This window comes from Eurytemora carolleeae, unplaced genomic scaffold (assembly GCF_000591075.1).
Source record: "Eurytemora carolleeae unplaced genomic scaffold, Eaff_2.0 scaffold916, whole genome shotgun sequence".
Classification (NCBI taxonomy): domain Eukaryota; kingdom Metazoa; phylum Arthropoda; class Copepoda; order Calanoida; family Temoridae; genus Eurytemora; species Eurytemora carolleeae.
The window spans coordinates 83,044-95,803 of NW_019396958.1; the positions used below are offsets into that span (position 1 = coordinate 83,044).

The 12,760-nt window shown below is 36.2% G+C and overlaps 2 protein-coding genes and 1 long non-coding RNA gene across 4 annotated transcripts in view; 1 reads left to right on the top strand and 2 right to left on the bottom strand.

Moving 5' to 3' along the window:
* Positions 1 to 12,760, bottom strand: part of LOC111710503 (uncharacterized) — a 36,031-nt gene that overhangs the window by 14,675 nt on the left and 8,596 nt on the right. The window contains exons 2-6 of one of the 2 annotated variants that reach the window (XM_023484606.1): positions 10,429 to 10,434; positions 1,661 to 2,097; positions 1,096 to 1,288; positions 911 to 974; positions 599 to 656 (exon numbers count right to left, since the gene is read on the bottom strand). In XM_023484606.1, the coding sequence (XP_023340374.1) occupies positions 599 to 656; positions 911 to 974; positions 1,096 to 1,288; positions 1,661 to 2,021 (676 nt within the window). In that variant the 5' untranslated portion in view covers positions 2,022 to 2,097; positions 10,429 to 10,434. Of the gene's footprint in view, positions 1 to 598; positions 657 to 910; positions 975 to 1,095; positions 1,289 to 1,660; positions 2,098 to 10,428; positions 10,435 to 12,760 lie in introns of those variants that run through there. The other variant, XR_002767063.1, reaches the window with a different exon arrangement.
* LOC111710504 (trifunctional enzyme subunit alpha, mitochondrial) overlaps positions 2,093 to 12,760 on the bottom strand; it is a gene marked incomplete in the record, with an annotated part of 16,070 nt that continues 5,402 nt past the window's right edge. The window contains 9 exon segments of the mRNA XM_023484607.1: positions 2,093 to 2,481; positions 3,070 to 3,186; positions 4,005 to 4,111; positions 4,480 to 4,551; positions 5,242 to 5,331; positions 6,093 to 6,183; positions 8,498 to 8,607; positions 11,112 to 11,222; positions 11,613 to 11,861. Of these exon segments, the coding sequence (XP_023340375.1) occupies positions 2,349 to 2,481; positions 3,070 to 3,186; positions 4,005 to 4,111; positions 4,480 to 4,551; positions 5,242 to 5,331; positions 6,093 to 6,183; positions 8,498 to 8,607; positions 11,112 to 11,222; positions 11,613 to 11,861 (1,080 nt within the window).
* LOC111710506 (uncharacterized) lies at positions 8,615 to 11,103 on the top strand. Its single transcript, XR_002767064.1, has 3 exons — positions 8,615 to 10,574; positions 10,690 to 10,758; positions 10,886 to 11,103. It is a non-coding gene; the product is annotated as an uncharacterized LOC111710506 (long non-coding RNA).

Here is a 12,760-nt window from a genome sequence, read left to right on the forward strand (position 1 = left end):
ATATCAATTAATTGAAAAATCATCAATCAATTACTTCCAAGCAGGATAACTCATTCCGCCACCACACTTCTTCCACTCTTCCCACTGAAACTCTGTTCGCAATTAATTCACGAATCGATCTTTCAATTAAGAAATATGCCAATCAAATCATAAACCGTTTAATCTATTCTGGAATCATTAAAAAATCGCGAAACATTGATAAATTTATAAATCTTCAAATCATTTCAGGAATTATTTTATAAATTCATGAATAATTTACAATTCATGGATTTCGTTATCAATTCATGAATAATTTACAATTCATGGATTTCGTTATCAATTCATGAATAATTTACAATTCATGGATTTCATTATCAATTCATGAATAATTTACAATTCATGGTTTTCTAAATATATTCATGAATACATTAATCTTTTCGTAAATAATTATCAATTAATCAATTAATTAATCACAAAATCATTTGATGAATACCTCAATGAATTTATGAATTACTTGATCAATTAATTAGCTATTAAATCACAATTAATTAACTAATGAATCAATCAAATAATTAACTTATTCATGACCAATGCATTGCATTTAACTAAAATACTGTACCTGACTGTTCATCGTCTTCGTTCACACGTGTTGGACGTTCTGTGGGCTTTTGCAGCATCTGGACCAAGAGAATCAATTAATTTATGTCAATTTTATTAGGTATATTAGGAATTTTTTAGCGAGTACGCGGGCTGCCTTTAACGACAAAACTTATTTAACCAGGCAAATTTGTTGACAAGGGTATTTTTCGATTAAATTACAAAAACCAGGGACAAGAGTTTAATCCCTACTTATTCTACAATACAGTAAACAAATTTAAGTTTATTACTTTTACATCGAGATTAAAATGTAATTGATTGATTGAATAATTTCCTTAGTTTTCTCTCTCTGTGTATCATGAACGCTTTTCACTTGGCCATTTTCTTCCTGGTCTTTCCTAAAATTCCGGCGTTTAAATAAAAGAAAGAAAAGTTCTACAAAATAATAAATATCTCGGCTCGCCGTCAGAGAATAATTGTTTTAAGGGTTCAAAATGTTTCTTTAAACGCCCATGTTTCCTGAGATCTGTCCGTAGTCGAATTCTGGAGGATTTTCTGACTGGAACATCCGATTTATCATCAGGGGATTTACGCTTCGTTCCATTTTTCTGCTCGTCCTCTGTGGTCATTGGTTCGTCCTCTGCGTTCATAGATTCGTCCTCGTCTCCCTCTTCGTTCTCGAGGATTTCATCCTCAAGAGTATTATCGACATCTATAGTTTAATTAAACATGAATTCGCCAATTATTATTTATTAAGTATACTTTAAAGGTACTGTTCACGTTTTTTACAGAGACCCTCAATTTATCAGTTTCTGGGATTCACAACAGTATTCTTTAAAACAGATAATAATAATTTATTATGACGGAAACTGAATACATTTAACAGGTGTACTGTGTACACTGTACACTGGAGTTTCAAGTCTTGAAACACGGTAGGTTTAACGAGAACCATTGTGAATCAGACATGACACTCTATAAATGGAGAGATTCTGAAAAATACTTCTACAGTACATTTCAACGTTTTAACTTCCAAATTAATAATTAAATAATCCTTTAATAATTTTTCTCATTTCATATTTTATCCCTTGATCATCTGCCAGAACCTCGTCATCTTCAAGTCCATCTTCTTCTAACTCTTCGGTCATATTCAGAGGATCATTGTCGGGTGTTTCGTCCAACAAATCAGCATCACCAACCAACTCAGAATCGTCGACGAACTGCTGCTCGTCATCAAGACTGACACCGTCCGTGACGATCTCTTCTGCATCGTTTAAGTCGTCGTTTTCTGTGTCTTGATCTTCAGTTTCAGCTTCAAGTTCGTCACTAAACTCGTCTTTAAAACCACTTTTGATTGACACACTTGAACTGTTGATAAGAGGTTCAATTTCATCTTTGATATCGATTTCATCCTCTTTAATATCAATTTCGTCCGCCATCGTGGCCATCTTGGATTTTACAAAATCCACCAGTTTTATTTATTCGCAGATTCTTTCAATCGATCGGGTCACATTTTTTATTCTGAAAATATACATTTTCAAATTTAAGTAAATGTCTAAAACGCGTCTGCTCGGACCTTTTTTTACTACTTAATAAGGGTTTTTGTGAGAATAACAATTAACAGTGAATCAAATGCAGAATGAATTTAGGGCGCTATGGTTACAAAGCTTGACAAATCCCCAAATAATAATAAATAATTTAGGACTCAGTTTATCCCCTCTCTAACCCTCTAAGGCTCGAAACAAAACGTGTTCTCGTGCTGTCTAATAAATAAGTTAATTGTAAAATTTCTTGTTCTGCTTAGCCATGTCGAGAAGGAGTTGGCAGGGCGTGAATGCCGCGCCGTAGTGTTGCTCGAATCTGCGCATATGATCCACAAGTTTACCAGCTCCCATGGTGTCGGTGTATCTAAACAAATATATTTTAAAATAAGTTTCTTTTTCGACTTCAGAACTCAATTTAGACCGAAATATGTTTTCAAAAACAATAATATGAAATACATAATGAACTTTTCAAAGGTTTGGATCTCACATCAGCAAAGCGAGACTATTTTAACAGGGAATCATGATATGGTCATCAATCAATCAATCAATCAATCAATCAATCAATCAATCAATCAGAGTTTTAGGGATGCACTACTATCCACATATCAACCTCCAGATGAAATTACTCAATCAAGAATGAGATATGGTCTTGAATTTAGTTTGTAGCAAATTTGCTCTGAGATAAATTATTTTTCACAAAATAAACTTTTAACACTATTGAGAATTTGTAAACACTAATTTTACTTAGGAATGCAGGGGTGTATATTTTCTGTTAAGTCATCCCCCCACCCCCTGAATTAGATATGTTTTTGAGGTTTATTCGTTAAACTCGGAGAAACAAATGATTTTTAGGAGACATTTTTTTCATATGCATCCTCCTCCCCCAGCAAAAAAAATTATAATTCTTAAAAATCTATTTAAGATTATCTAAGGAATGGGAGATAAAACTGACCTGAATGGACCTCCGGAGAATGGGGGGAATCCAAGTCCAAAGACTGCACCAATATCTCCCTCTAGGGGTGTCCTCAGTACTCCGTCTTGGTGAGAGAATATGGCCTCGTTCACAAACCTTCAAGTTAAAACCAATATAGAGGACAGGCATATTTTAACCCGTGCGTTGGATAAAATTTTTAAAACTGTACCTTGAGGAAAGAATTAATGAAAAGCGAAAAGTAGATGAACTAGGTCTTGGGAATTAATCTACTTCTCAAGTAGTTTAACTATCCATACCTAGTTCAACTATTTCTCACTATTCATTAAATTCAATCTCTGATATAGAGAATTTCATACAAGATGAGTGGATGAAGGGATGAAATAAAGAAAGGAGGAAATAATGAATGGATGAGTGGATGATCAAGGATGAAAGGATGAAAGTAGGAGTGAGTGATTAAGGATGAATGGGTGAGTGGATGAAAGTAGGAGTGAGTGATCAAGGATGAATGGGTGAGTGGATGAAAGTAGGAGTGAGTGATCAAGGATGAATGGATGAGTGGATAAAAGTAGGAGTGAGTGATCAAGGATGAATGGGTCAGTGGATGAAAGTAGGAGTGCGTGATCAAGGATGAATGGGTGACAGGATGAAAGTAAAAGTGGGTGATCAAGGATGAATGGGTCAGTGGATGAAAGTAGGAGTGGGTGATCAAGGATGAATGGGGAGTGGATGAAAGAAGGAGTGAGTGATCAAGGAAGGATGGATGAGTGGATGAAAGTAGGAGTGGGTGATCAAGGATGAATGGGTGAGTGGATGACACTGACAGAAGGAGTGGATGACAGAAGAAGTGGGTGATCAAGGATGAATGGGTGAGTGGATGAAAAAAAGAATTAGTGGATGAAAGGAGTAATAAACGAAATGAATGAACAAATAAATTGATGACGTGTATAATTTACCTTGTAAGCAGCCTGAGCGCGATATCATCGTCTCCACCCACGCTGGCGTTGGGGGCAAGGGAGTGGTTCTTTATCAGGGACATTGCCTCCTCATTAATGGGTCGCTCCTGGGCAACATTTCCATTTTAAGGTTTAGAAAATTAATTTTTAATTTTAGAAAATTTATTTTTATTTTACTGATAGGCAGATAGTATTAAGGTCAAAATTTACGAATATATAATATATCAAAATATAAAATTAAAGACATCTTTTTTGCATTGGTCAAATTATTCATTTTAATACTAATGTAAGCTCTTTTCTTCACTTATACTATTTAATAAAGAAAACTAAAACAAATTTCTTGACATTTCGCTAGCTGTGGGAAGAATATTAACAATGCAATGCAGTTCACAGAACTATTTAAGGATTAAAAAAATAGTTAACTTTCAAAAGATTGTCAACAAATATGACTGATGTTTTTATTAACATGATGTACCTTGGTATCCTTCGCGTAAACAAACATTCCCTTCCCGGATTTTCTGCCACACATGTTTGCGTTCACCAAGTCCTGGAAAATTACAAGTTAAATAGAAAATGAAAGTTTTTTATGTTAAGGAATTCATTTTGTTTTATTCTAAATTCCCTGGCCTTATTTACTATTCTCTCTTTCTTTTCCTTTATCCCTTTTTTCAAAATTATTTCCATTTGTTTTTTCTTTATTTTTCCCAGTTCCTATACATTCTTTCCCTTTCTTGCATAGCATTAGCCTTTGCATTTCATAACAAAAGTTTTTATCAGTGTAATTATATAATTTATTCAATTTTGATGGAATTTATCACACACTATTTCCCGTTAGAACAGGGTGATTAAGTAACTTTATCGACCTGCTTTTAAATAATTTGAGTAAAATTGAATAAAACTAAATGTGTTATTGAAATGGGTATCACGCGTGCGTAAAAGTTTTTGCTGTGATTTTTAATTTTTCTAGTTTGTTATCGATCAAAATAAAAGTATTTTCACACTTCACTACGTTCGGTGTGAAAATACTTTCATTTTGATCTTAAACAAACTAGAAAAAAACTAAAAATCCCGGCAAAAACTTTTTCGCACTTAATAATACCCATTAAAATGACATAAATAGATAAAAACCATTGACTCCGTGTTTATGTACGAGTCTTTAGAATTTAAACTTCTGGAAATCCGCCAATAAAAAAGAAAATCCTTGAAATTTTTATTATTTAAAGTATTTGATTTTTACCTTTAGAAGTTGAGGATTACCACCTCCGAACCTGGCTCCGTAGGCTTTACCAAGATCCTCAGCAACATGGGCAGCAACATCAATACCAACCTAGACATCAGGGTAATCAAGTAGGCAGGCAGGGGATATTCATCCTTTACTAAGTATGATAAAAGGAATAATAAAAATGTTTTTGCGTACTTGGGAAAATTATGTTTTTTTTTCTGATTAGAAGTAATTATACACTCCGACCAATTTTTTAATCAAAAGGACTGACGTGTCTTCAACTTAAAGAGGGGCATACCCAAATCCCAACGGACAATAGTTCCATTTTCTTATTAATAATATGTACGATTTCGACGGATTCCTTGTTTAAACCAGAGAATAAGAATAAAGGGAAAGGAAATGGTGCTGATCTGGCATGAGAAAGCCATGGCTGAAACTAGTGAACGCATAACAAGACAATCTGCTGATATACTCAACCTGAAACCAAGAAACTCAAAACTAGAACTGAGAAGGAATTGCTTTAGTAACAGAGTTGTAAACTCTTGGAATAAGTTACCACAAGATGTCAAATCCGCCAAAAATATTAATGAATTCAATAACAATGACCATCTATTCAATGACCACTACATTGGATCCACAATGATCACTGGGATCAATTCACAAACCTAGAAGATACCATTCTTCCAGCAGATGATCATTAGTTCCTAAAAAATCCTCTACATATTCCTAGATGGAACACTTAGGATCAACACACAAGTATGAAGAAAATTCGCACGCGCAAGCCAGTTTAATATAAACATAACGCACAATGAAAATAGTTAGTTTCAAAGCAAAGATTATGTGAATTCCTATGAAGTTCCTATTACCTCATCAATTAGAGTAGCAACACCGACAGGGAATCCTGAACCCTTGGTGATTTTATCCAACTGTTTAGGGCTAACGCCTTCCTGCAGCAACCTGCAGAAAGAGGACAATTTAAATAATAATAAAATAATAAAAAAGATCATGGTCCTGAGCTAGGAACTCTGGATCTCGATCTTTTTTAGATCTGCATATTAATTTATTCTTTATTCGATATTCGCAGTGTATGTAATTGTACCCTGAAGAAAAATGTACCCGGAGGAAAAATGTACCCAAAGGAAAAATGTACCCAAAGGAAAAATGTACCCCGAGGAAAAATGTACTCCGGGGAAAAATGTACCCCGAGGAAAAATGTACGCCGAGGAAAAATGTACCCTGATGAAAAATGTACCCTGATGAAAAATGTACCCCGAGGAAAAATGTACTCTGAGGAAAAATGAATCCTGAAGAAAAATGTACCACGAGGAAAATTGTACTCCGAGGAAAATGTACCTCGAGGAAAAATGTACCGAGGAAAAATGTACCCCGAGGAAATATGTACCCTGATGAAAAATGTATCCCGAGGAAAAATGTCTTCGAGGAAAAATGTACCCTGAGGAAACATGTACCCTAAGGAAAAATGTACCCTAAGGAAAAATGTATCCCGAGGTAAAATATACCCCGAGGAAAAATGTACCCTCAGGAAAAATGTACCCTGAGGAAAAATGTACCCTGAGGAAAAATGCATCCCGAGTAAAAAAGGAACCCCGAGGAAAATTGTACCCCGAGGAAAGATGTACCCGGAGGAAAAATGTACCCTGAGGAAAAATGTACCCCGAGGAAAAATGTAGCCTGAGAAAAATGTACCTTGAGGAAAAATGTACCCCGAGGAAAAATGTAGCCTGAGGAAAAATGTACCCTGAGGGAAAATGAGGAAAAATGTACCCTGAGGGAAAATGAGGAAAAATGTAGCCTGAGGAACAATGTAGCCTAAGAAAAAATGTACCCTGAGGGAAAATGAGGGAAAATGAGGAAAAATGTAGCCTGAGGAAAAATGTACCCTGAGGGAAAATGAGGAAAAATGTAGCCTGAGGAAAAATGTACCCTGAGGAAAAATGTACCCTGAAGAAAAATGTACCCTGAAGAAAAATGTACCCGGAGGAAAAATGTACCCAAAGGAAAAAAGGACCCCGAGGAAAAATGTACTCCGGGGAAAAATGTACCCCGAGGAAAAATGTACTCCGAGGAAAAATGAATCCTGAAGAAAAATGTACCACGAGGAAAATTGTACTCCGAGGAAAATGTACCTCGAGGAAAAATGTACCCCGAGGAAAAATGTACCCTGATGAAAAATGTATCCCGAGGAAAAATGTCTCCGAGGAAAAATGTACCCCGAGGAAAAATGTACCCTGGGGAAAAATGTACCCTAAGGAAAAATGTACCCTGAGGAAAAATGTATCCCGAGGAAAAATATACCCCGAGGAAAAATGTGCCCTAAGGAAAAATGTACCCTGAGGAAAAATGTACCCTGAGGAAAAATGCATCCCGAGGAAAAATGTACCCCGAGGAAAAATGTACCCGCAGGAAAAATGTACCCTGAGGAAAAATGTACCCCGAGGAAAAATGTACCCTGAGGAAAAATGTACCTTGAGGAAAAATGTACCCCTAGGAAAATGTAGCCTGAGGAAAAATGTACCCTGAGGGAAAATGAGGAAAAATGATAATATAGTTCCAGGCCCCGGTCATAATATTATAATATAGTTCCAGGCCCCGGTCATAATATTATAATATAGTTCCAGGCCCCGGTCATAATATTTTAATATAGTTCCAGGCCCCGGTCATAATATTATAATTTAGTTCCAGGCCCCGGTCATAATATTATAAAAATCTAAGTCCTGTCCAAAATCAAGGTCCAAGTATTGACAAAATAAATATATTGACATATTGTTTGAACTAAAATTACAGACACAGTACCTTGTCAGTAAATGTTTTATGTGCAATCTTATATGATCAATGAGGTTTTGAGGTTTCAAGTTCGTTGTCAGTAATTGGAAAAGTCAACGGTCAAACTTATTTGTCATAGTCATGGTCATCGTTCATTAAATGTGTCAAAGTTGATTGTAATTTAGGCATGGTCAACGTTCATTGATTGTGTCAAAGTTGATTGCTATTTAGGCATGGTCAACGTTCATTGATTGCGTCAAAGTTGATTGCTATTTAGGCATGGTCAACGTTCATTGATTGTGCCAAAGTTGATTGCTATTTAGGCATGGTCAACGTTCATTGATTGTGTCAAAGTTGATTGTTATTTAGGCATGGTCAACGTTCATTGATTGTGTCAAAGTTGATTGTTATTTAGGCATAGCTAAAAGCTAATAGTTATGGTTGGTATTTGTCATTCTGTGTTATTGTCAAGGTCATCATTAATTACCTGATGGCTTCAGATAGAGTAGGAGCCAGAATCCTTGTTGTATAGAAGCCTGGACCATCCCCAACAACAATAACAACCTTGCCCTGTCTTAGTCCAACATCTACAGCAGCCTACACCAGAATATCAAGGGTTTAGACCAGAACATTAGGGGGTTTAAAGCAGAATACCAGGGGTTTAGAGCAGAATACCAGGGGTTTAGAGCAGAATATCAGGGGGTTAGAGCAGAATATCAGGGGTTTAAAGCAGAATATCAGGGGGTTAGAGAAGAATATCAGGAGTTTAGAGCAGAATATTAGGGGTTTAGAGCAGCATTTCAGGGGTTTAGAGCAGAATATCAGGGGTTTAGAGCAGAATATCAGGGGTTTAGGCAGAATATCAGGGGTTTAGAGCAGAATATCAGGGGGTTAGAGCAGAATATCAGGGGGTTAGAGAAGAATATCAGGAGTTTAGAGCAGAATATTAGTTGTTTAGAGCAGCATTTCAGAGGTTTAGAGCAGAATATCAGGGGTTTAGAGCAGAATATCAGGGGTTTAGGCAGAATATCAGAGGTTTAGAGCAGAATATCAGGGGGTTAGAGCAGAATATCAGGGGGTTAGAGTAGAATACCAGGGGTTTAGAGCAGAATGCTATGGGTTTAAAGAAGAATACCAGGAGTTTTTAGCAGAGTAACAGGGGTTTAGAGCAGGATATCAGGGGTTTAGAGCAGAATATCAGGAATTTAAGAGCAGAATATCAGGGGATTTAAGTGGCATGTCAGGGGTTTTAAGCAGAATATCAGGGGTTTTGAGTAAAATACAAGGGGTTTAAAGCAGAATATCAGGATTTCGAGCAGAAAATACAAGGTTTAGAGCAGATTAAGAAAACTTTGAAAAATGTGTACATTATATGGAACTAACTTGACACCGTGCAAGATCTGAGGATCCTTATAAACTAATGTGTGTTCAGGGTGTTCAGCGACAAGATGTTAATCTGTATGGAACCAGGAATTCTCTACAAACAATCGATCAATCACACGGAACTCTACGTCTACAATCCTACATTTAATCATGTGTTTAAATCTATATAATTAATTGAGATTTTTAAAGTATAACTATTTAAAGGCCAATTTTTTATGAAAATTAACCTGATTTTGTTTTAATAATGCAGAACCTGAGTTTTATCAAGCCTATATATAATATTTAACCAAAGCCTATATAAAGTATCTAGTCTAAGCCTATATAAAATGTCCAGCCTAAGACTCAAAATTTTGTAAATAAATGAGTTTATCTTTCAGAACACGATGGGTTAGTTGAATTTGCTAACCGGCATTCGTGTTTCTTTCTCCAGGTCTATAAAGCATCCGTAATCAATGTTTAAGGCTATTTACGCAATGTTGCCAAATCTTATTCCTACGGATGGTTTATAGAATATATGTAGATAATTGTGATTCCTCTAAATAGTTCCGGATTTGTCTCCATGTATTGAACCAGGTGAAAAAATTGCAAATATCTAAAATGAGCTTCAAAATATCCTGACTTCTCACGAATTTCTCAACGCATTTCTCATGCTAGGCTGGCACGAGTCCCGTTGATATGTAACCTCGTCTTGCTCCGCTGACTCGCGGACAAGTTCTACTCCTCTTCAACATGCAGATGATCTCCCCTGTGTGTTTGACTCCTGAGATGAATAAGTTCTCTCCTAGTCCCACCTATAACTAATCTTGACGTCCTGAGTCTAAGGAAGTCCACATAAAGGTGAGGATCAAAGCTCACAACCTTTGAGCTCTGGAACTCGGTCTAATTATCTTTATTTAGACCTCCGTTGTCAAGACTCCGACATCACCGGAAGCTGAGTTATCCTGTTTCTCTGGACACTCGGCTGATACTCCCGAACATCCTGATGGTACTCACTTACCTACCTCTACGTACCAGGCCTCTAAAACTTCGGCTTAGTTGTAGCTTCTTCTCCGGCATCTCCGACGAGAAGGACTGTCTCCTCCGACGAGCATATTCGTCGTTCTACATCCTCTCCGGCACCTCCGATGAGAAGGATCTACCCTGTATCCCTGATCTAAGCGCCTCCTTTAGATCAAATACAGGTAATAATCTAATTCACGATGCTTGTGATTAGTGTGAGAAAGTCACCACTTAATAAGGATATTTGAAGTAACACATGAAAACTTTGATTAGACTAAATAATAAGCTCATTTTTAGTTACCTTATTCACGACTGCGGTGCAATTTAATGAACTATAGGCTACAAACCTCTGGACAAATCAACATTGTAAGTTTATTTTCTTATTATATAAATTGCTAAAAAGTTAACCTGGAGAAAGTTTTATTTTAAAGGCTAAAATTTTATTATTGTCATGCATATAATTAACCCTGGACTGAATTATTGTGTTTTTCAGTTCTCGGTTGAGTCCTGTATAAACTGCCTACCTGAAATATATACATAAGATTTAATCAGTGCAAATTGAGGTGAGCCAAAGAGAAAGAGACCATGCTCGCTCTTATGTTTGTAGTTAATTACCTGGTTCCTAAAGGTAAAATTTGAGCACACACTGAACGAGAAACATTGAGTTATAAATAAAAAATGTAAATTAATTTTAAAGCACTAAAAATTAAATAACCAACCTTGACGGTCTCTGCGTCGGTTTTGTCTGTGGTGATGATCTCAAGGAGCTGCATCTTGTCTACTGGAGAGAAATAGTGCATACCTATCACCTTCTCAGGGCGCATACTGGCCTAGATAGATAGAGATGAATACATAAATATATATAGATAGATAAGCACGCGGAACAACACTAAAATCTAAAGTACTCAAATTGTGTAAACCACTCTCAGATTTCCATATATAAGACAGAGAATCGTCATAAAATAAATATAATAAGACAATTATGTTGTAGAGAATAATTTTTTGGTTTGCTTTATATTTCATTGTTTTAATGTCTTAATTCTTTAATTAATTAAAAACAGATTTCCAAACACTGTTTAATTAGATTTGCAATTTCTAAAATGGAAAAAGCGCTGGTTTTGGACGCAAATATTGCGTCAGAACGCACATTTGCAATGTCTTAAATGGATTGGAAACAAACATTGTGCCAGGACGCATTTTCTCGTCATTTAAAAACATACCTTTGCAATCTCGGAGATGGGAAGAGCGCTGGTATTTGACGCAAAGATTGCGTCAGGGCGCATATGCTTCTCGACCTCCTTGATGACACGGTGCTTGATGTTGATGTCCTCGAACACAGCCTCGATGACCATGTCCACCTTGTGGAATTCTGAGTAGTCTAGTGCAGGAATAAGGTTTGCCATGTAACGTTCCCCGTCAAGTTTAGCAATCTTCTTCCTTTTTACTTTCTTGTCAATTCCATCTTGAACCTAAACAGAAGCAATGTCAACTAAACAGAAGCAATGTCAACTAAACAGAAAGCGCTGTTCAACTAAACAGAAGCACTGTAAACTAAACAGAAGCACTGTCAACTAAACAGAAGCACTGTCAATTAAACAGAAGCACTGTCAACTAAACAGAAGCACTGTCAACTAAACAGAAGCACTGTCAATTAAACAGAAGCACTGTCAACTAAACAGAAGCACTGTCAACTAACCAGAAGCACTGTCAACTAAACAGAAGAAGGCCAAATTAGTGCGGGATTACTTGTACTACTTTGTGACCTAGTTGCTCCTCTCTTAATAATTTTACGAGCCAGTTACATGTTAGAAATTCAAAACATGTTTGTTCCTCTCAATATATATATAATATACCTTAATATATAGCATTTTATACCTCGACAAGATTACATTTAAACTTTAAAGGGAGTGTTGAAGTAAGATTAGTGATCCTCCAGCTAACAAGTTGCATGTCCGAATGTAACGGCACCTTTTATTGCGTGAAAGATACCTTTGTGAATTGAACATGCGACTTTGTGATATGGAAGTCATTTGAAATTACGTTAATAGTCCCTTAAAATAGTATGAGGCTTTTCTTTTAATTGTGGCTTTATCTGTGAGCATCTTCTCTTTGTGCAGTAAAAAACAAATACAAATAAAAGTGTGGGTATCTATATATAAGTTTGGCTTGTCTGTCTGTTTGTTTCCAATAAACGTCAAAACGGCTGAACCGATCGGGCCCAAATTTTTTGTGGGACATCACGTGACCACAGGGAAGGTTTATGAATAATAAAAATTTTAAAAAATGTGTTTGTCTGTTTGTTTGTTTGTATCCAATAAACGTCAAAACGGCTGAACAGATCGGGCCCAAATTTTTTGTGGGACATCAC